Source organism: Musca domestica, unplaced genomic scaffold, assembly GCF_030504385.1.
Source record: "Musca domestica strain aabys unplaced genomic scaffold, Musca_domestica.polishedcontigs.V.1.1 10, whole genome shotgun sequence".
NCBI classification, from domain to species: domain Eukaryota; kingdom Metazoa; phylum Arthropoda; class Insecta; order Diptera; family Muscidae; genus Musca; species Musca domestica.
The window spans coordinates 14,754,703-14,776,192 of NW_026712115.1; the positions used below are offsets into that span (position 1 = coordinate 14,754,703).

The window sequence follows — 21,490 nt, forward strand, 5'->3', positions numbered from 1 at the left end:
ATTTGGTATTAATATTCGAATTCAAAAATAAAATATAAAAAGCACTTTAAATGTACATTAGAAAAAAGTAAGTCAAAATGGTAAAAAGTCATGCAAAATAAAACATTACTATTGTACATTTCAAAAGTACAGACTCCGAAGTTATTTCTAATTAGAAATGAATATTCATCGCAAAAATTATAATAGGTGTTTAACATAACTTTCTTTTATAAGGTGAAAAAAACCTTATGATATAGAACATCTATAATAAACCAATAGAAGAAGAACGTCTATAATAGGCCAAGATACCATTCCCAAATTGTAAGAATTCTCAAAATCCGTCAAACCGTCTTTGAGTTATAAGCATAGGAACTAACATAACTTTCTTTTATAAGGTGAAAATAATTCTTTATTTTGTTCACAAAAAAAGATTGAGTTCAATATGATAAGCCAATTTGAAAAAATCTTACATTATATAAAACTGACAGAAAAGAAGAAAAACAAATTGAAAAAAGAAAAAAATCTTCAACTTGTTCGCTGGTTTATTACAGCAAATGTTTAAAGGTCCTTACGAAGTTTGCCAATAGAATGTTCTATTATTTTGAAATTCGATTCCATTGAAAATTTTTTCTCGCCTTTTTTCCGATTTTAGAATTTTTACAATGAAATGGGATGAGTCTCTTTCTTTTTTTTTTTTTTTGATTTTTTAGCGATTTTGAAGAAAGTAATTATTCTTAAAGTTTGGTGTGACCGCGTTAATTAATTTCGACATCATCTATTCAGTTTCGACAGCACATGTAACCCGACTACAATTCCAGTTTTTTCGTTCATAGTTTATGCTCTTTTGAAATGATATTATACCACATACCCAATAAATACATAAAATACATAAAAACAGTTTTGTTCGTTGCGCTGTATACTCAGCAAAAAGACTACACATCGTTTTAGAATTAAAAAAAAAAAAAACAAAAGAAAAACACTACAAATGTACATTCGAAAATAATAAAAAACATTACTATTATACATTTCAAAAGTCAAAATGAAAATGTTAATGATTTTATCCATTTCTGCCAACAGAATCCCAATTTGTCTGATTCGTTAGATCAGACCAGCGGTTCTTGAGTTATAAACGTAGTAACTAACACAACTTTCTTTTATATATATAGGTATACTAGTCTTTGATGCATAGTTTTTAAAGAATCACAGATCTGATTTATGTAAGCGGCACAATTTTCATTTTTAGTATTGACTCCATATTAATGTCTAAATAGAAATAAATATTCATAATAGGTGTTCTGATACCGTGGTTTTAGATATTTTGAGTAGCCTGATCTTATTTTTCAGCCATAGGCTTTAATTTGAGCGTTAAAAACCTATATGATAAAGAACATCTATAATTGCCCCATGTGAAAACTCAGCTCAATTTTTGGTATTGTAAAGAGTTTAGCAACATTTTTCATTCAAATGAGCTGTAATTTGGAATTTGTATTTCAAACGTTAGAACACCGTGCTGAGTGGTATTAAGTTTTGTCCACCTCATAATTGAGGGCAGAATAATTTCAGAATATTCAAAGATAATTACTCTTTTACACCCTTTACTAAAGGATGAGAATTAATTTTTTTGTCATTTAAATTGTGGAGACGCCCTAAAGTCCATATTTTTTATCATAGTATAATTCAATGACGATTAAACAAATGTTCGGTCCATTGCTACTTTCTAATATTCGTAATTTTTTTCATTTTTCTGCAACAATTTGCGACTGAGTGAGTCCCAGTTTGACATTTGGGAGTTTATTTCATATAGACGTACATCCCAAATGTACGTTCCCAACCAATATTCTCTTGGGGGTTACAACTTCAATAGAATACAAAATGTTCTTTTCTGATCACCCATTGGTTGGGAAAGTGGACTTGTGGGTACACTAATGTGGAGACTATACTTAAATATGGCACTTTCAGATTAAATGAAACCGTTTGCAATTGCAATGAAACTTTTTGCAGCGGAAATAAAACCTTTTGCTGTGGAAATGAAACCTTTTGCAATGGCAATGAAACCTTTTGCAACCGAAATGAAATTTTCAGATTTATAGAAGAAAAACTAACAAAACATTTTTATTTTTAGTAGGTTTTAAATTAAACCAACTAATTATAACTAATGTATAGTTAAAGAGGAATTTTATTGATTTTTAATATCTATGTCTTTATAATATTATTTCTTAAATTTTCAGCTTCCATAAAACGCAAGTGTAGATGCAGAAAGATTAAAAAATGGTTTTCAAGGTCTTTTCTCCAAAAGACCCGAATTAGATACCTTTTTATAACCTCCTCCATGGAACGGAGGGTTTATTAAATTTGTCATTCCGTTTGTAGCACCTCTAAATATTTGTCGTTGACCCCATAAAGTATATACAGTCATGATCAAAGTTGATTTAATGATGTTCACCTGTATGCCTATTGAAATCACGATATTAAGATGAGATTGGATGTAGGGCTTTGAAATTTGGCACAACATTGTATTGTGTCTAGGATTTTTGGAATTGACAATTATAAGGGGATGTTTCAATAATGCATTACATTGTGTATGCGATAGAGCGAACTTCGAGGGCTGCGAAGCGGGAATCCTTTATTAGGTAAAATTAGTAGTATGCTATAACTTTGTAGTAAAGCTTAATTTCGCATTTTAGTCCTGCCCATATTTCTCTTTTTAGCGTTAAGCATTTGGAATTTAATAATATGGAAATATTTTATATCAAATCAATAAAGAACTATTTGTTATTACAAAAATTGGAAATTTAAGAAATAATTGAAAAATGTAGATATTAATAATCAATAAAAATTTCTCTTTAACTATACATTAGCTATAATTGTTGATTTCATTTTATACCTACTAAAAATAAAAATGTTTTGTTATTTTTCCTTCTATAAATCTAACAATTAAAATTTTATGCGAAGAGGTTTTCTACCCCTTAGAAACAAAAATTCCATAAATGACCAAAAAATTAAAAAATTGGCCAAGACCTTGAAAATACCATAAATCTATCGGTCTGTTGGAAATGGATACTACAGTATATGACAGAAAATTGTCTGTGCAGGTTCAGGTCTTCGTATAGCCCCAATATAGCGTTACCTCCCAATTATCAGTATTTTGATGATATTGTATGTCGTCGTATAGATCCATGTCGTCGTATAGATCCTAACATAGTAGCCACATTCGGTTTTTTAAGATTTTCAACAGGACTTTATTGCTTTTGAGAATTGCAAAATTCGTTCCAATTGCTGGATGGTATTCAAAGTTCGGCCCGGCCTTGTTGTTTATTTAAATGTGTTCGCATCTTCCAGCTGAAGCACAATGTAGGTCGTGGGGTTGAAAGCTATATGGCAATTTTACATTTGAAAGATCACCATTTAACACCGTATTGTGCATTCATTTCATTTTTAATATTATTCATTCAGAATTTAAAACAATAAATAAAAATATTTTTTTTGAATAGTATTGAATAGTATGTCACGCCGAAATGATTTCTTAATAGCATATTTTAACGCGATTTGGTTTGCCAATATACCATTCCGAAATTGTATGTCAAAATCCATCAAGCCATTCTTGAGTTATAAGCGTAGTAACAGTAAATTGTTCTCGATTTTTGCTCGACTTTAGAATTTTTGCAAAGAGATATTCTCTTTTTTCGTGATTTTTTAGCGTTTTTAAAAATGTAAGATCCTTTAAGTTTGGTGTGACCGCGTTAAATTGTTTCGACATCCTCTATTCAGTCTCGCCACCACATAATTCGGTACTACACTTCAATGTAATCCGCCTGGAAATTCTGTTCTCAAAAAATTGAATCAATTCAATGAAGTTAATCAAATTAAAAACTGTTCTTTTTTGTTTGTTCCTATCTTATCCTCTTCTGAAATGATATTATAGTTCCACTTACCCAATAAATGCATAAAAAGCAGGAAAGCAGGAACATGCCAAATTTATTCCGCATACACGAACGGTTTGTCAAGCGTGCAGGAAACTGCAATCTCTTGAAGTTGAGTGGCATTTCTGTTGCAATTAGAGAATTCGAGGTAGCAACATACTTCCCCGTAATAATCGTATCCTCAATTACATCGTTGTGTAGTTTTTATACCCTCCACCATACATAGTATGGAGGGTATATTAAGTTCGTCATTCCGTTTGTAACTCACCGAAATAATAATTTTAGACCCAACAAAGTACATATATTCTTTATCAGCGTAAAATTCTAAGACGATTTAACCCTGTTTGTTCGTCCATCCGAATGTCCGTCTGTTGTAAACACGCTGCAGTCAAAAAGAATCAAGATAGGAAGCTAAATTTTTGCACAGATCTGTCTTTTTACTGCAGGCAGGTCAAGTTCGAAGATGGGCTATATCGGTCCACGATATCGAATAGCCCCACATAACGGTACCCCCGATATTAGGAATTTTGATGATTTTAGCCACACTTTTCAACGGAATTGTCTGAAATTTCACACAAGGAGTTCCTTGTGGGTACTTTATACCTCGGCAGAGAATTATCTATATAGGTCCACGATATCGTATAGCCCCCATGTAACGGTACCCCCCGATATTCGGTATTTTGCTGATTTTACCCACATTTTTGAACGGAATTGTCTGAAAATCCACACAAGGAGTTCCTTGTGGGTACTTTATACCTCGGCAGAGAATTATCTATATAGGACCACGATATCGTATAGCCCCCATGTAACGGTACCCCCCGATATTCGGTATTTTGCTGATTTTACCCACATTTTTGAACGGAATTGTCTGAAAATCCACAAAGGGAGTTCCTTGTGGGTACTTTATACCTCGGCAGAGAAATATCTATATAGGTCCACAATATCCTATAGCCCCCATATAACGGTACCCCCCGATATTCGGTATTTTGCTGATTTTACCCATATTTTTCAACGGAATTGTTTGAAAATCCACACAAGAAGTTCCTTGTGGGTACTTTATACCTTGGCAGAGAATTGTCCATATAGGTCCACGATATCGTATAGCCCCCATGTAACGGTACCCCCCGATATTCGGTATTTTGCTGATTTTACCCACATTTTTGAACGGAATTGTCTGAAAATCCACACAAGGAGTTCCTAATGGGGACTTTATACCTCGGCAGAGAATTATCTATATAGGTCCACGATATCGTATAGCCCCCATATAACGGTACCCCCCGATATTCGGTATTTTGATGATTTTACCCACATTTTTTAACGGAATTGTCTGAAAATCCACAAAAGGAGTTCCTTGTGGGTACTTTATACCTCGGCAGAGAAATATCTATATAGGTCCACAATATCCTATAGCCCCCATATAACGGTACCCTCCGATATTCGGTATTTTGATGATTTTACCCACATTTTTCAACGGATTTGTCTGAAAATCAACACAAAGAGTTCCTTGTGGGTACTTTATACCTCGGCAGAGAATTATCTATATAGGTCCACAATATCGTATAGCCCCCATATAACGGTACCCCCCGATATTCGGTATTTTGCTGATTTTACCCACATTTTTGAACGGAATTGTCTGAAAATCCGCACAAGGAGTTCCTTGTGGGTACTTTATACCTCGCAGAGGATTATCTATATAGGTCCACGATATCGTATAGCCCCCATGTAACGGTACCCCCCGATATTCGGTATTTTGCTGATTTTACCCACATTTTTGAACGGAATTGTCTGAAAATCCACACAAGGAGTTCCTTGTGGGTACTTTATACCTCGGCAGAGAATTATCTATGTAGGTCCACGATATCGTATAGCCCCCATGTAACGGTACCCCCCAATATTCGGTATTTTGCTGATTTTACCCATATTTTTCAACGGAATTGTTTGAAAATCCACACAAGGAGTTCCTTGTGGGTACTTTATACCTCGGCAGAGAATTATTTATATAGGTCCACGATATCGTATAGCCCCCATGTAACGGTACCCCCGATATTCGGTATTTTGATGATTTTACCCACACTTTTCAACGGAATTGTCTGAAAATCCACACAAGGAGTTCCTTTCGGGTACTTTATACCTCGGCAGAGAATTATTTATATAGGTCTACAATATCGTATAGCCCCCATATAACGGTACCCCCCGATGTTCGGTATTTTGATGATTTTACCCACATTTTTTAACGGAATTGTCTTAAAATCCACACAAGGAGTTCCTTGTGGGTACTTTATACTTCGGCAGAGAATTATCTATATAGGTCCACAATATCGTATAGCCCCCATATAACGGTAGCCCCCGATATTCGGTATTTTGATGATTTTACCCACATTTTTCATCGGAATTGTCTGAAAATCCACACAAGGAGTTCCTTGTGGGTACTTTATACCTCGGCAGAGAATTGTTCATATAGGTCCACGATATCGTATAGCCCCCATGTAACGGTACCCCCCGATATTCGGTATTTTGATGATTTTACCCACATTTTTCAACGGAATTGTCTGAAAATCCACACAAAGAGTTCCTTTTGGGTACTTTATACCTCGGCAGAGAATTATTTATATAGGTCCACAATATCGTATAGCCCCCATATAACGATACCCCCCGATATTCGGTATTTTGAAAATTTTACCCACATTTTTGAACGGAATTGTCTGAAAATCCACACAAGGAGTTCCTTGTGGGTACTTTATACCTCGGCAGAGAATTATCTATATAGGTCCACAATATCGTATAGCCCCATATAACGGTACCCCCCGATATTCGGTATTTTGATTATTTTACCCACATTTTTCAACGGAATTGTCTGAAAATCAACACAAGAAGTTCCTTGTGGGTACTTTATACCTCGGAAGAGAATTATTTATATAGGTCCACAATATCGTATAGCCCCCATATAACGGTACCCCCCGATATTCGGTATTTTGCTGATTTTACCCACATTTTTGAACGGAATTGTCTGAAAATCCGCACAAGGAGTTCCTTGTGGGTACTTTATACCTCGCAGAGAATTATCTATATAGGTCCACGATATCGTATAGCCCCCATGTAACGGTACCCCCCGATATTCGGTATTTTGCTGATTTTACCCACATTTTTGAACGGAATTGTCTGAAAATCCACACAAGGAGTTCCTTGTGGGTACTTTATACCTCGGCAGAGAATTATCTATATAGGTCCACGATATCGTATAGCCCCCATGTAACGGTACCCCCCAATATTCGGTATTTTGCTGATTTTACCCATATTTTTCAATGGAATTGTTTGAAAATCCACACACGGAGTTCCTTGTGGGTACTTTATACCTCGGCAGAGAATTGTCCATATAGGTCCACGATATCGTATAGCCCCCATGTAACGGTACCCCCGATATTCGGTATTTTGATGATTTTACCCACATTTTTCAACGGAATTGTCTGAAAATCCACACAAGGAGTTCCTTGTGGGTACTTTATACCTCGGCAGAGAATTATTTATATAGGTCTACAATATCGTATAGCCCCCATATAACGGTACCCCCCGATGTTCGGTATTTTGATGATTTTACCCACATTTTTTAACGGAATTGTCTTAAAATCCACACAAGGAGTTCCTTGTGGGTACTTTATACCTCGGCAGAGAATTATCTATATAGGTCCACAATATCGTATAGCCCCCATATAACGGTAGCCCCCGATATTCGGTATTTTGATGATTTTACCCACATTTTTCAACAGAATTGTCTGAAAATCCACACAAGGAGTTCCTTGTGGGTACTTTATACCTCGGCAGAGAATTGTTCATATAGGTCCACGATATCGTATAGCCCCCATGTAACGGTACCCCCCGATATTCGGTATTTTGATGATTTTACCCACATTTTTCAACGGAATTGTCTGAAAATCCACACAAGGAGTTCCTTTTGGGTACTTTATACCTCGGCAGGGAATTATTTATATAGGTCCACAATATCGTATAGCCCCCATATAACGATACCCCCCGATATTCGGTATTTTGAAGATTTTACCCACATTTTTGAACGGAGTTGTCTGAAAATCCACACAAGGAATTCCTTGTGGGTACTTTATACCTCGGCAGAGAATTATTTATATAGGTCCACAATATCGTATAGCCCCATATAACGGTACCCCCCGTTATTCGGTATTTTGATTATTTTACCCACATTTTTCAACGGAATTGTCTGAAAATCAACACAAAGAGTTCCTTGTGGGTACTTTATACCTCGGCAGAGAATTATCTATATAGGTCCACAATATCGTATAGCCCCCATATAACGGTACCCCCCCATATTCGGTATTTTGATGATTTTACCCACATTTTTCAACGGAATTGTCTGAAAATCCACACAAGGAGTTCCTTATGGGTACTTTATACCTCGGCAGAGAATTATCTATATAGGTCCACAATATCGTATAGCCCCCATATAACGATACCCCCCGATATTTGGTATTTTGATGATTTTACCCACATTTTTCAACGGAATTGTCTGAAAATCCACAAAAGGAGTCCCTTGTGGGCATTTTACCTCCTCAAAATGAAGTGTCTATATAGGTCCACGATATCGTATATCCCCCATATAACTGTAACCTCCGATATTCGGTATTTTGATGATGTTAGCCACGCTTTTCAATGGAATTGTCTTAAAATCAACACAAGTAGTTCCTTGTGAGTACTTCACCCCCCGAGAGAGAATTGTCTATACAGGTCAACGATATCGTATATCCCCCATATAACGGTACCTCCCGATATTCGGTATTTTATGATTTGACCCACATTTTTCATCGGAATTGTCTGAAAATCCACACAAGGAGTTCCTTGTGGGTATTTTATACCTCGGCAGAGAATTATCTATATAGATCCACGATATTGTATAGCCCTCATATAACGGTACTCCCGCTATTCGGTATTTTGATGTTTTTAGCCATATTTTTCAACGGAATGGTCACAAGGGGTTCTTTGTACACAAGGGGTTCTTTGTGAGCACTTTACCCACCGACAGTTAATTCTCTATATAGGTTAACGATAACGTATAGCTCCCATATAACGGTACCCCGCGATATTCGGTATTTTGATGATTTTAGCCAAATTTTCCAATCGTGTTGTCTGAGTACTTTACACGCAGACATAGATTTGTCTTTATAGGTCCACAATATCGTATATCCCCCCATATATCGGCACCTTCCTATATTAGATATTTTAAAAGAATTTTTATTGGATTTTATTTTTTTGAAAATTTTCTAATTCGTTCCAAATGGTGAAGGGTATTCAAAGTTCGGCCCGGCCGAACTTACTGCTTTTTTACTTGTTTTTTAATTCAAATATGATTTGTTGTCTTTTTAGGGTAGTACAAAGCGACAACGAACAAAACGGTTATTTATAGATTTATAGATTTTATGTATTCATTGGGTAAGTGGGACTATAATATCATTTCAGAAGAGGATAAGATAGGAACAAAACAAAAAAAAAAAAACAGTTTTCAATTTGATTAATTTTACTGAATTGACTCTATTGTTTGAGAACAGAAATTCCAGGCGGATTATATTGAAGTGTAGTGCCGAATTATGTGGTGGCGAGACTGAATAGAGGATGTCGAAATAATTTAACGCGGTCACACCAAGGGATAATTACATTTTTAAAAACGCTAAAAAATCACGAAAAAGGAGAATATCTCTTGCAAGAAATCTAGAGTCGGGAAAAAATCGAGAACAATTTACTGTTACTACGCTTATAACTCAAGAACGGCTTGATGTAGTTTGACATACACTTTCGGAATGGTATATTGGCAAACCAAATCGCGCTAAAATATGCTATTAAAAAAATCTTTTCGGCGTGATTTTTTTTCAATTTGACAAACTATATTTACTGTTTTGAATTCTGAATAAATAATATTAAAAATGAAATGAATGCACAATACGGTGTTAAATGGCGATCTTTCAAGTGTAAAATTGCCATATAGCTTTCAACCCCACGAACAAGTAAAAAAGCTATAAGTTCAACCGGGCTGAACTTTGAATATCCTCCACCATTTGGAACGAATTTGGCAATTCTCAAAAACAATAAAATCCTGTTATAATCTTTTAAATACCGAATGTGGCTATTATATTAGGGTCTATACGACGACATGGACCTGCATAGGTAACTTTTGTAATAAGCCATTACAATATCATCAAAATACTAAATATCGGGAGGTAACGCTATATTGTTGGTATACCAAGACGTGGACCTGCACAGACAGGTCTTAGGCTATAGTATATACAACTGGAATGAAACTTTTTGCAAACCAAAAGAAACATTTAGGTATATAGAAAGAAAAATAACAAAACAGCAGCCCTCAACATTTGTTTAATCGTCATTGAATTGTACTATGATGAAAAATATGGACTTTAGGGCGTCTCCATAATTTAAATGACAAAAACAAAATACTCATTGCTAAAATGTAGTAATAACTATATGTAAACTGTTTACAATAGTCTAAACCCGAATTAGCCCAAACGCACATTTTTAGCTAAATCGGTGAGGAAATCTGGCAAATCGGTGAGAAAATCTCGAAATAGGTAAAATCAGGAGATTCCTTTCTATTGCAGTTCAGCAGATATAATATACATTTGAGTAAAAGTTTATCAACCTACTACTTTTCGTTCGGAAGCTAAACTTAATATACCTTCCATACAATGGTGGAGGGTATAAAAAGTATGGCTTGAATATAAACAAGTAAGCAAGGCTATAGTCGTGCGGGGACGACCATGTGAACACAACAACAGTACAATATGATAGAAGCCATCTTTCCATCATCCATTTTGGAAGATTTCTCTTTTGAAATTATGTCATAGAAAATTGTCCACATATTACTCTTAGTTTTATGAACAGGGACATTTGCCCGATATTTACGCACTCCGTCGAGCTGTTAGTTGTTGTGGTACATTTTACAGTTAAATATAATCCAATGGTCATCTGAAATGATAGAATTCTTTCCTGTCCTTAACTCTCTTCTCATGCAAAATTTCCGTGCTGATTGGTTTCAATAATGTTATCTGGAAAATTGTTCTGCTTTTGGTTTATTTGAACCCCTAAATATTTTGCGATCATCTCCAAAAGCGAGACATTCGTCAACGAAATCAGCATAAAAAGGCAGAAGTTCGTCTTTGGTTGTATTTTGGATTTCGCCTGTAAATTATATTCAGCGTTTCGTTAGAATGGAAATGTTGGTATTTTTCACACAAAAGTAGTGGTCAATTCCACCCGCTGTCATGCGAGATTTCGTGTCCTTTGGTTTCTATTTGTGACCTTGCTGCAAAAGGCTTAGCCCTTCTGAGCATAACCCTACCCTTACGAAAATTTTCGTGAGCATCGGACGATAATTGCAATCTGTATATAATAACCCCAACCTGTTTGTAAGGTGAAGAAATATTACAAAATTTAAAATATCGCATGCGAAAAAAATACTAAAATATATCACAAAATAATAATCTATATTAACATCATTATTGGCATATTTTATGCGATTTTTTATTCTTTTTTGTCAATCGGGGATTCCGAATTGACAACATTTGTAAAAATCTAGCTAACACTCCTTTCCTTTGTACATATATATATTAGGTATTACATAATTTGCTGCCCAATCAAACTTTTATTACTCCAACACATAGTGTTGTAGGGTATAAAAAAGGTGAAATCGGGGTATACCCTTATATGGGGGCTATATCAATGACCTGACCGACATGACCCATATTTTGTACAAATGATTCTACGTGCAACCCATAGGACTGTATCAAAATTAAAACGCTATCGTAACTTTTGCGGAGTATTGAGAAAAATATTTGAAGCCCTTTGTGTATTGTTAGGGCTATAAATAATGGACCCTAAAAAAGTTTGGTCTAGAAATCCAAAATCCTTTTGGGATTTTTATCTACTAACCGAATACTTTTCAATTAGAATTTCCAATCCAAATATTGTCTGTTGCACAGTGCAATTACTCACAAAGCGTATAAGGGTTCCGAATTAGGAAATTTTCAATACGCTCTACTTTTTTGTGTAGTCCGCATATTACGGTGCCTCTTCATATTCGGTATTTCACTGATTGCAGTCCTATGAGTTTTAAAAAAGGTGAAATCGGGGTATACCCTTATATGGGGGCTATATCAATGACCTGACCGATATGACCCATATTTTGTACAAATGATTCTACGTGCAACCCATAGGACTGTATTAAAATTAAATTAAACTTTTGCGGAGTATCGCACAAAATATTTGAAGCCCTTTGTGTATTGTTAGGGCTATAAATAATGGGCCCTAAAAAAGTTTGGTCTAGAAACCCAAAATCCTTTTGGGATTTTTATCTGTTAACCGAATACCTTTCCCAATCCAAATATTGTCTTTTGCACAGTGTAATTACTCACGAAGCGTATAAGGGTTCCGAATTAGGAAATTTCTATTTCGATTTAGCGATGTCCGCCCGACTGTTGTCTGTGGAAATCACTCTAGCTTCCGAACGAAATGAAGTAGATTGATCAATTTTTACTCAAATGTATATTATGTCTGCAGGACCTTGGTATTGAAAATGGGCCATGTTTTGGTATAGCCCCATATAACGGTACCTCCCGATATTCGGTATTTTGATGAATTTAGCGACATTATTCACCGGAATTGTTTCAAATTTGGTATTTGAAGTTCGAAATGGATACTACAGCCTAAGACAGAAAATTGTCTGTGCAAATCCACGCCTTCCTATAGCCCCCATATAACGGTACCTCCCGATATTCGGTACTTGGTTGATTTTAGCGACATTATTCACAGAAATAATTTCAAATTTGGTATTTGAAGTTCGTAACGAATACTACAGCATCTGCGCAGGTCGACGTCTTCGTCTAGCCCTCATATAACGGTGCCTCCCGATGTTCGGCACTTGGTTGATTTTAGCAGCGAATAAAAACAAACGAAACGATGAACGTACCCCTCTCACGAAGACACAGACTTAAATTTTTTTTAATCGTTTTGTACTCCAAACAAAACAAAACCACAAACATTTCAAAGCCTGAAGTACACAAACAATATGATTGCCTTAATGTACTTCGGCTGTGAGTTGCCGAGCTGTATCGTTTGCGAACCAATCGCCGGCAAACGTTTGCTGTGCGAAATGATGACTGGTACATTAAGAGGTGTTATTCTTAATATTGTTTTTTACTCTTTTTTACATTGTATGATTGATAATCATACAGAGCAAAAAAAAAAAAGAGCAAAAATGAATAATAGGGAATAATTTTAACTTTTACTTAGTTTGTACATTATTTGAGTTGAGTTTATATACAGGGAAACGTTTGCAATGAGTATTGTACTGTTTCGTTTTCAATGTTGCGTCATCCAGCAGAGTACATTTCAGTTTTGTTTTTGTTTCCACTCATCTACACAAACAGTACAAAATAAGAAACAAGTCCAGTTATCTTAATATCGGTGTTGTTTCGTTTCGTACTTCGAGAAAATACAGAACTGGACGATTGCAAACGTTTCCAATAGTTTATTTTCGTTCGCTGGATTTTAGCGACATTATTCACCGGAATCGTTTCAAATTTGGTATTTGAAGTTCATAAAGAATAGTACAGCATCTGCGACATTATTGACCGGAAATGTTTCAAATTTCAAGTCCGTAATGAATACTACAACCTAAGACAATAAATTGTTTGTGCAGGTCCACGTCTTCGTATACGGAATATATATTGATGATTTTAGCTACATTATTCACCGATTTTTTTTTCAATATGCGTTTGTATATTGTAATGTCTTACGACAAAAGACCCTAATACACATTTGATATTTTTAAGATTTTGAAAAAATTTTTAACGGATTTTATTTTTTTGATAATTGCCAAATTTGTTCCAAATGATGAACTACCAGCCAAGAGACCATCCCAAAATTGTACGAATTATAAAAATCATGTGAGCCGTTCTTGAGTTGGTTGAGAAATGATTGAGAATTAATTGGGATATAATTCTTTATTTTGTTCACAAAAAAAGATTGAATTCAAAATGATAAGTCAAATTGAAAAAAATGTACATTATATAAAATTGACAGAAAAAAGAAATAAGTAAAGAAAACAGAAATTAATCCTTGAACTTGTTCGGGGATTTTTTAAATGTTGAAAAGTCCATACAAAGTTTACCAATTGAATGGGCTTTTATTTTTTAATTAGATTCCATGCAATTTTTTTCCATGGTTTTCTTTCTTTCCGTGATTTTTTAGAGATTTTAAAATGGTAATTATCATACAGGGTGAGATGAAAAAACTGCAACCAACTTCAGACTGCTGTCATTTCTAAGCCACTCGTCCGACAGCTGTTTAAAGTATTCCCGTGACAGCTGATTATATTGTTTACAAACGTACAAAAGCATTTAGGTGAGAATTTTCCAGAAAAAAAAACAGTAAAGAAAGTCTTAAAGTTTGGTGGGGCGACATTATGATACCCTACAGCACTTTTCTAATTTAGTAGAGCTCCACATAACAGTAAAAAGTTTTTATGGGAAAATTCAATCATACACGCTACGATTATTATTATAATTTAAAGTTCAAAGGACTAAATATGCCGAAGCATTTGTATCTTTTAAATTCGGACTTGTACTGCCCATTTGGTCCACAATTAATTGGAAATCGGATAAAGATAGATATGGAAGCTATATCCAAATCTGAACCGATCTCGATAAAATTTAGCAAAGATATTTCTGAGCTGTATTTCACATATTTCCCTGAATATCGTTGTTACAGAGTGCATATTACGGCTGTGGGTAACAAATATAACAAATCGGATGAACAATATATATGGGAGCTATGGCTATATCTGAACCGATCTTAAAGTAAATCGGATGAACAATATATATGAGAGCTATATCCAAATCTGAACCGATCTCGATAAATTTTATCAAAAGTTTTTCCGAGCTGTATTTGATATATTTCACCAAATATTGTTGTTACAGAGTGCATATTACGGCTGCGGATGACAAAAATAACAAATCGGATGAACAATATATATGGGAGCTATACCTATATCTGAGCCGATTTCGATAAAATTTTCTTTATTTCTTATTCTTATTTTCAATTCAAATTTGGTTGTGTGTGCAAAATTCCATACTATTCGGACTGATATTACACGTTTGGTGCACAATAAAAGGCAAATCGGACGAAGATATATATGAGAAATATATCTAAATTTTTACCGATTACCTCCAATTTCAATAGGGTTCGTCCTTAGGCCAAACAAATGATTTGTGCAAAATTTCATCTGGATCGGGCAATAAATGCGAACTGTACCTTGTTTACAAAAATATATGGACAGACGGGCGGACATGCAGAAATCGACACAGGATGTGAATCTATGCAGATCATCAAAATGAACTTTGGGTCTATCTCGTTTCCTTCTGTCTGTTACAAACAAATGCACAAAGACGTGATGGAATTCAAGCGTAATAGTGTGATTTCTTTACATTTGGCTGGAAAACCAAAAGTGGCTATCGTTTATAGAAACCCGCGTCGCAGTGGCCGAAAAATGGCTCGTGAGCTGAACATAGCGCAACAGTCCATTCGCCAATATTGAAAATAGAGCTCGGGGTAAAGCCATTAAAATTCCAAAAAGTGCAAGAACTTGCACCGAAACATAAAGAAAATAGACTCAAAAGAGCTAAAAAGTTACTTCGCTTGGCCGAAAGTGGTGAACTGCCGAATTTGGTTTTCTCCGATGAGCAAACATTCATTGTCCAGTAGTTTGTAAACAAACAAAATGATCATTTACTTGCCAAAGAGGTCAGCTGAAAGTGGCCACCAAAACTCAAGCGCTGGCCATGGTGATGGTGTGGGCCGCCATAAAAGCCGATGGTCGCTCTCCGCTCGTATTAATCGACCGTGGTATCAGAAGAAATGCCGAATATTATCGCGAAAATATTTTGGAGGGTGTATTAAAGCCTTGGGCACGAAAACATTTTGACCGTGGACCTTGGACATTCCAAGAGGACTCCACACCATCGCACTCAGCACGCGCCACCCAAGAATGGTTACAAAATGAGGATCCTCGCTTCATTTCCAGTGCATAATGGCCACCGAAATCTCCGTATACCAATCCGCTGGACTATTGTGTCTGGAGTATATTGGAATGTAAGGTTGACACTATAAAATACCAAAGTGTCAATCACCTCAAGAAAGCGCATCGCCGGGAATGGGTCAAAATACCACAGAGCAACATAGGGCAGCGTGTGTGTGGTTTCATTGGCCTTTTTTATATCTTATCCTCTTCTGAAATGATATTATTATTATTATCCAACAAATACATGAAATTTATACAAACAGGTTTTTTCGTTGTCGCTTTATACTACCCACATCATATAAGAATTCAAGAAGACGCTACAAATGTACATCGGAAAATAGTAAGTCAAAATGAAAAAAAACATGCAATATAAAACATTACAATTGTACATTCCAATAGTCAAATTTTAAAGATTTATTTTAAATTTTTGCGATTGCAATAGACGGATAGATTAAAGGTCGGTGGGGGATGGACGGACAAACAGAGTTGAATCGGCAACAATTTTTTTCTGGTCAAGAATACCATTTTTTTTGATGTTTCAAATTGATGACAGAACAGAAATGTAGGCCCATTTTTGGTGGAGCTGTTTATATCCTCACAATACGAATTCAAAATATCAGCCCATTTGCACAGTTGGAAGAAGCGATAGAGCACCATGGGATTTATCCCATATCGAAAAGTGAACCAACTTCTTTCGTAATCAAACTTCCAAACTGAAATACAGTAAAATACCGTGGGTTATACGGCATAGTTATTAAGTATTAAACGACTATTTCCAGAAATGATTTTCTATAATGAAAACTTTAAATGGTAAATTAGGACTCACTGGTCGAAGAATGTTAGGAGATAACATTTTATGAGATCTATACATAAACGAGGACCAATATAATCACATTTAATATCAATCTTTCAATGAATAATATAGAAGTTTTTACTCTGATCAAGAACAGAAACTTTTGTGTGAAATTGTTTCAGAATGGCTTTTCGAATGGAGTAATTGAGTATTCTTAGTGGTAAACTCGTTAAGATCCGATAAAAACTGATAAGACCGATAAAAACAGAACAGATCACTTATGGCGAAAATTCGCCCCAATTCAGAATGGTCTATTGGCAGAAAAGGATAAAATACATGTAAACTTAAAATATGCCATTAAAAGTGTCAATAATCTTGTTACATTTTGTCTTATATTATTTAGAATTATACATTTTGCAATACTACTTACGTATTTAAATTCATATTAAAAAAGAGTTCCAAACCAAAATAGTGCACAATAAGGATTTCAATCCTTACACTATCAACGCATTTGTATATATTAAAAGTTTTGTATGGCAAAATTTCATAAGAAACGAAAACACTGCTGGACTGACTTTAACGATTCATGCAACTTCGGAATTGTCTCTTGGCCGAAAAGGATAAAATTTAAAAAAATCGCATAAAAATGTGGTATATTAACATTTTTATTTTGACTTTTGAAATGTGCAATCGCAATGTTTTATTTTGCATTTTTTTTTTTCATGTGATATATTGTATGTACAATCGTAATGTTTTATTTTGCATGTTTTTCTTTTCATTTCACTTACTTTTTTCGAATGTATATTTGTATTTTTTTTATATTTTATTCTTGAATTCAAATACTAATACCAATTTATTGGATTGACTCAATTTTTTTGGGAACCGAAATTGAAGGCGGGTTACATTGAGGTGTAGTATGGAATTATGTGGTGACGAAACTGAATAAATGATGTCGAAATAATTGAACGCGGTCACGCCAAAGTTAAAGGATAATTACTTTTTCAAAATCGCTAAAAAATAAAGTATCATTGCAGAAATTCTAAAATCGGCAAAAAATACGTTTAATGGAATCTAATTTCAAAATAGTAGTACATTTTGTTGACAAACTTCGTAAGGACCATAGGAATCATATTGAATTCAATCGTTTTCTTGGGAACAAAATAAAGAATTATTTTCACCATATAAATGAAAGTTATATTAGTTACTACGCTTAAAACCAAAACTCAAAATGCAAAATTCATTGGGACTGCAATCAGTGAAATATCGAATATAAATGGTGCAAAAAATTGCGAATTGGACATTTAGTAAGAAGAGGATTAGTAAAAAAGGATCCTTCCATAAATTCTTCCTAAACATTCAGGATACCTTAAATAGACTTTGCAGGTCATGATATGGGTCATAACCCCGATTTCAAGTATATTTTACATTTTAACCATATTTTTTTCATACTAATTTTGGCAAATGTTGGCAATATAAGAATAAACCATCCTTGCAAAAAATGATCACTTTTTGGTGTAACCATCATTTTCGGGATATTGGCGATTTTTTTCATTTTTTGCCCCTTAATTGGCATATTTTTTTCTATGGGGGTAGAAAACCTCTTCTCATAAAATTTTCAATTTTCGGAGTAGGGTCCATCTTGGTCTTGACCACTTTCATCAATCAAAAAAGTTGTATGAAGGCTACTCTGGGGTAGAGAATCGTCTTACAGGTAATTGTCAACAATGGCAATTAACAAGTCCACTTTCCCAACCAATGTGTGGTCAGAAAAGAAAATTTTTTTGTATGTATGTAGATTTGGGATGTATAGTGGCAGAAGCAAGAAAAAAATTACGAATATTAGAATGTAGAAAAAATCCACGTTTATTGGTCTAAAGGTCCTTGGAAAAAAATCTTTAAAAAATCCACGTTTATTGGTCTAAAGGTCCTTACAAAAAATTCTTTAAAAAATCTACGTTTATTGGTCTAAAGGTCCTTACAAAAAATTCTTTTAAAAAATCCACGTTTATTGGTCTAAAGGTCCTTACAAAAAATTCTTTAAAAAATCCACGTTTATTGGTTATATATATATATATATATATATATATATATATATATATATATATATATATATATATATATATATATATATATATATATATTCTACCCCTAATTATGAGGAATTTTCCGTATTTTCAATTTTTCCATACAATAAAATTTTCAAAATTACAATACAATTTTCTTTGTAAAATTTCTCTTAATCTTAACAATGAAGGCCAACAATTTGTTTTGCTAAAGGTTATACATACATATATCTACAATCACCCACTTTTGAATAACTGTTGTAATTGCAGACGATATCCATTAACAATTCAGAAAGATTGCTACAAATGTTTCACCTATTATCTGAAACACAATTTAAAATTTAGGTGATTGCAGTTATATATTACTAAGGAAGTAGGTCTTACATTGGACGAGCCACAACATCGTTTATTGCCAAATTTCTTTCAGATTCATTGTCTGAACTGTTCTCTGCAAAACATAAACAAAAATTAAATTAATTATGAAAAATTACCTTCAAATTTTTGTCCCAATTAACGTCAATGCTGTTGTGTTCGTTGTATTAAAAATTTGCTAAACTTATAGTTAATTACCTCCAATGAGTCTTTATTGTAAACACGTATATGTTTGTATCTTTTTAGGAGTCTCGAGGCAAGAGACCTTTAAAAATTTGGGATAGTTGGCGAAATGTACGGAAGGGTGTTGTCGTTGGCACATTTGAAGAATTGCTAGTTAGAGGTAAGTAAAAATAATGAAAAAATGTTAAAATCTTAAGAATACTAAGTGTAGCCGTCATATTAGGGTTTAAAAGACGACGTATCTGTATAAGCAACTTTTGTCATAAGCGAAAATCGATGAATAATGTAGCTAAAATCTTCAATATAGGGAGGGGGCTATGTGGACCTACATGGCCCATTTTCAATACCAAAAGTCCTGCAGACATAATATACATTTGAGTAAAATTTTATTAACTTATTTCGTTCAGAAGCTAGAGTGATTTCCACAGACAGACATCGCCAAATCGACATAGAATTTTATGATGATCAAGAATATATGTACTTCGTTGGGTTTAAAATGTATATTTCGAGGTGTTAAAAACGGAATGACAAACTTAATATACCCTCCATACTATGGTGGAGGGTATAATAATAAAAAGCAAACATAATAATTAATCGATGATTTTTTCTATCGAAGTACACAGTTTTGCTCCGCTTAGGTAATATTAATAAATTAATTTAAATTCTACAAATTAAATTGATAAATGCAGTAGTTTGTGGCACAATCACGGAATTTTCTACAGCCGTAATATATGACAAGTAGGAATCATTACCCAATTTCATTGAAAAAAGAATATTTTATGTTAAAAAAATATATAATGCATACGAATTTTCTTCCCAAAAGAATTCATTGATTTAGGGTAGTCCAAACATTACGCACCTCTATACACACATGGGTGTGTGGAAATTAGTAGATCTAATCCTTCGAGTCGAACCCGTAACGAAAGCAGTAAAAAACGATATCAAAAAGTTAAGTATGACCAGAGTTCGTTTATCAAAACACAAAAAAAAAATATATATATATATATATATATATATATATATATATATATATATTCAAGTGGGCATAAATGAGTGGGCAATGCCAAAACGGGATAATGTTTCGCCATACGAGCTTGAACCCATTTCGACCAACAAATATGAATCGTAAGTCCGAATATCGGAAGGTACCGTTGTATGGGATCTGTACCAAAACGTGGACCTATAAATATAATGTTTCGCCACACGAGCTAGAACCCTTAATACACTACAAATACCAATTTTTAGACAAATCCGTGAAAAAATGTGGCGAAAATCATCAAAATACCGAATATCGGTAGGTACCGTTATATAGCGGCTATACCAAAATGGAATAAGGTGTAACAAACGGAATGAAAAGTTTATATACCCTTCTTTTAAAGGTGGAGGGTATAAAAAGGATCAAATCTGAAGTTATAATAATTTGTATTTAACCATTAAATTGAAAATTTTAATTTTCCGCGGAAAAATTTGAAACAATAAATACCGAATGTCGGTGGGTATTGAGATATGTGCGCTTTAGGAAAACGTGGAACTAAATATTTAATGTTCTGCCGCCGGGCCCATTATACATATAATGTTTCGCCATACGAGCTTGAACCCATTTCGACCAACAAATATGAATCGTAAGTCCGAATATCGGAAGGTACCGTTGTATGGGATCTGTACCAAAACGTGGACCTATAAATATAATGTTTCGCCACACGAGCTAGAACCTTAATACCCTACAAATACCAATTTTTAGACAAATCCGTGAAAAAATGTGGCGAAAATCATCAAAATACCGAATATCGGTAGGTACCGTTATATAGCGGCTATACCAAAATGGAATAAGGTGTAACAAACGGAATGAAAAGTTAATATACCCTTCTTTTAAAGGTGGAGGGTATAAAAAGGATCAAATCTGAAGTTATAATAATTTGTATTTAACCATTAAATTGAAAATTTTAATTTTCCGCGGAAAAGGGCATTTTTGTGGTTGCGTTGTAATGGATTAGGGATAATTTACCTACTATTTTGTGGTACCAAATAATCAATTAATGTAGGTGTAAAAGACTAAATATTTTACAAAGTA

General features: G+C 34.3%; 1 protein-coding gene across 1 annotated transcript in view; it reads left to right on the plus strand.

The window, feature by feature from the left end:
- Nucleotides 1-21,490, plus strand: part of LOC101894132 (uncharacterized) — a 176,939-nt gene that overhangs the window by 94,562 nt on the left and 60,887 nt on the right. The window contains exon 3 of the mRNA XM_059127013.1: nt 19,483-19,579. Within this exon, the coding sequence (XP_058982996.1) occupies nt 19,483-19,579 (97 nt within the window). The remainder of the gene's footprint in view (nt 1-19,482; nt 19,580-21,490) is intronic.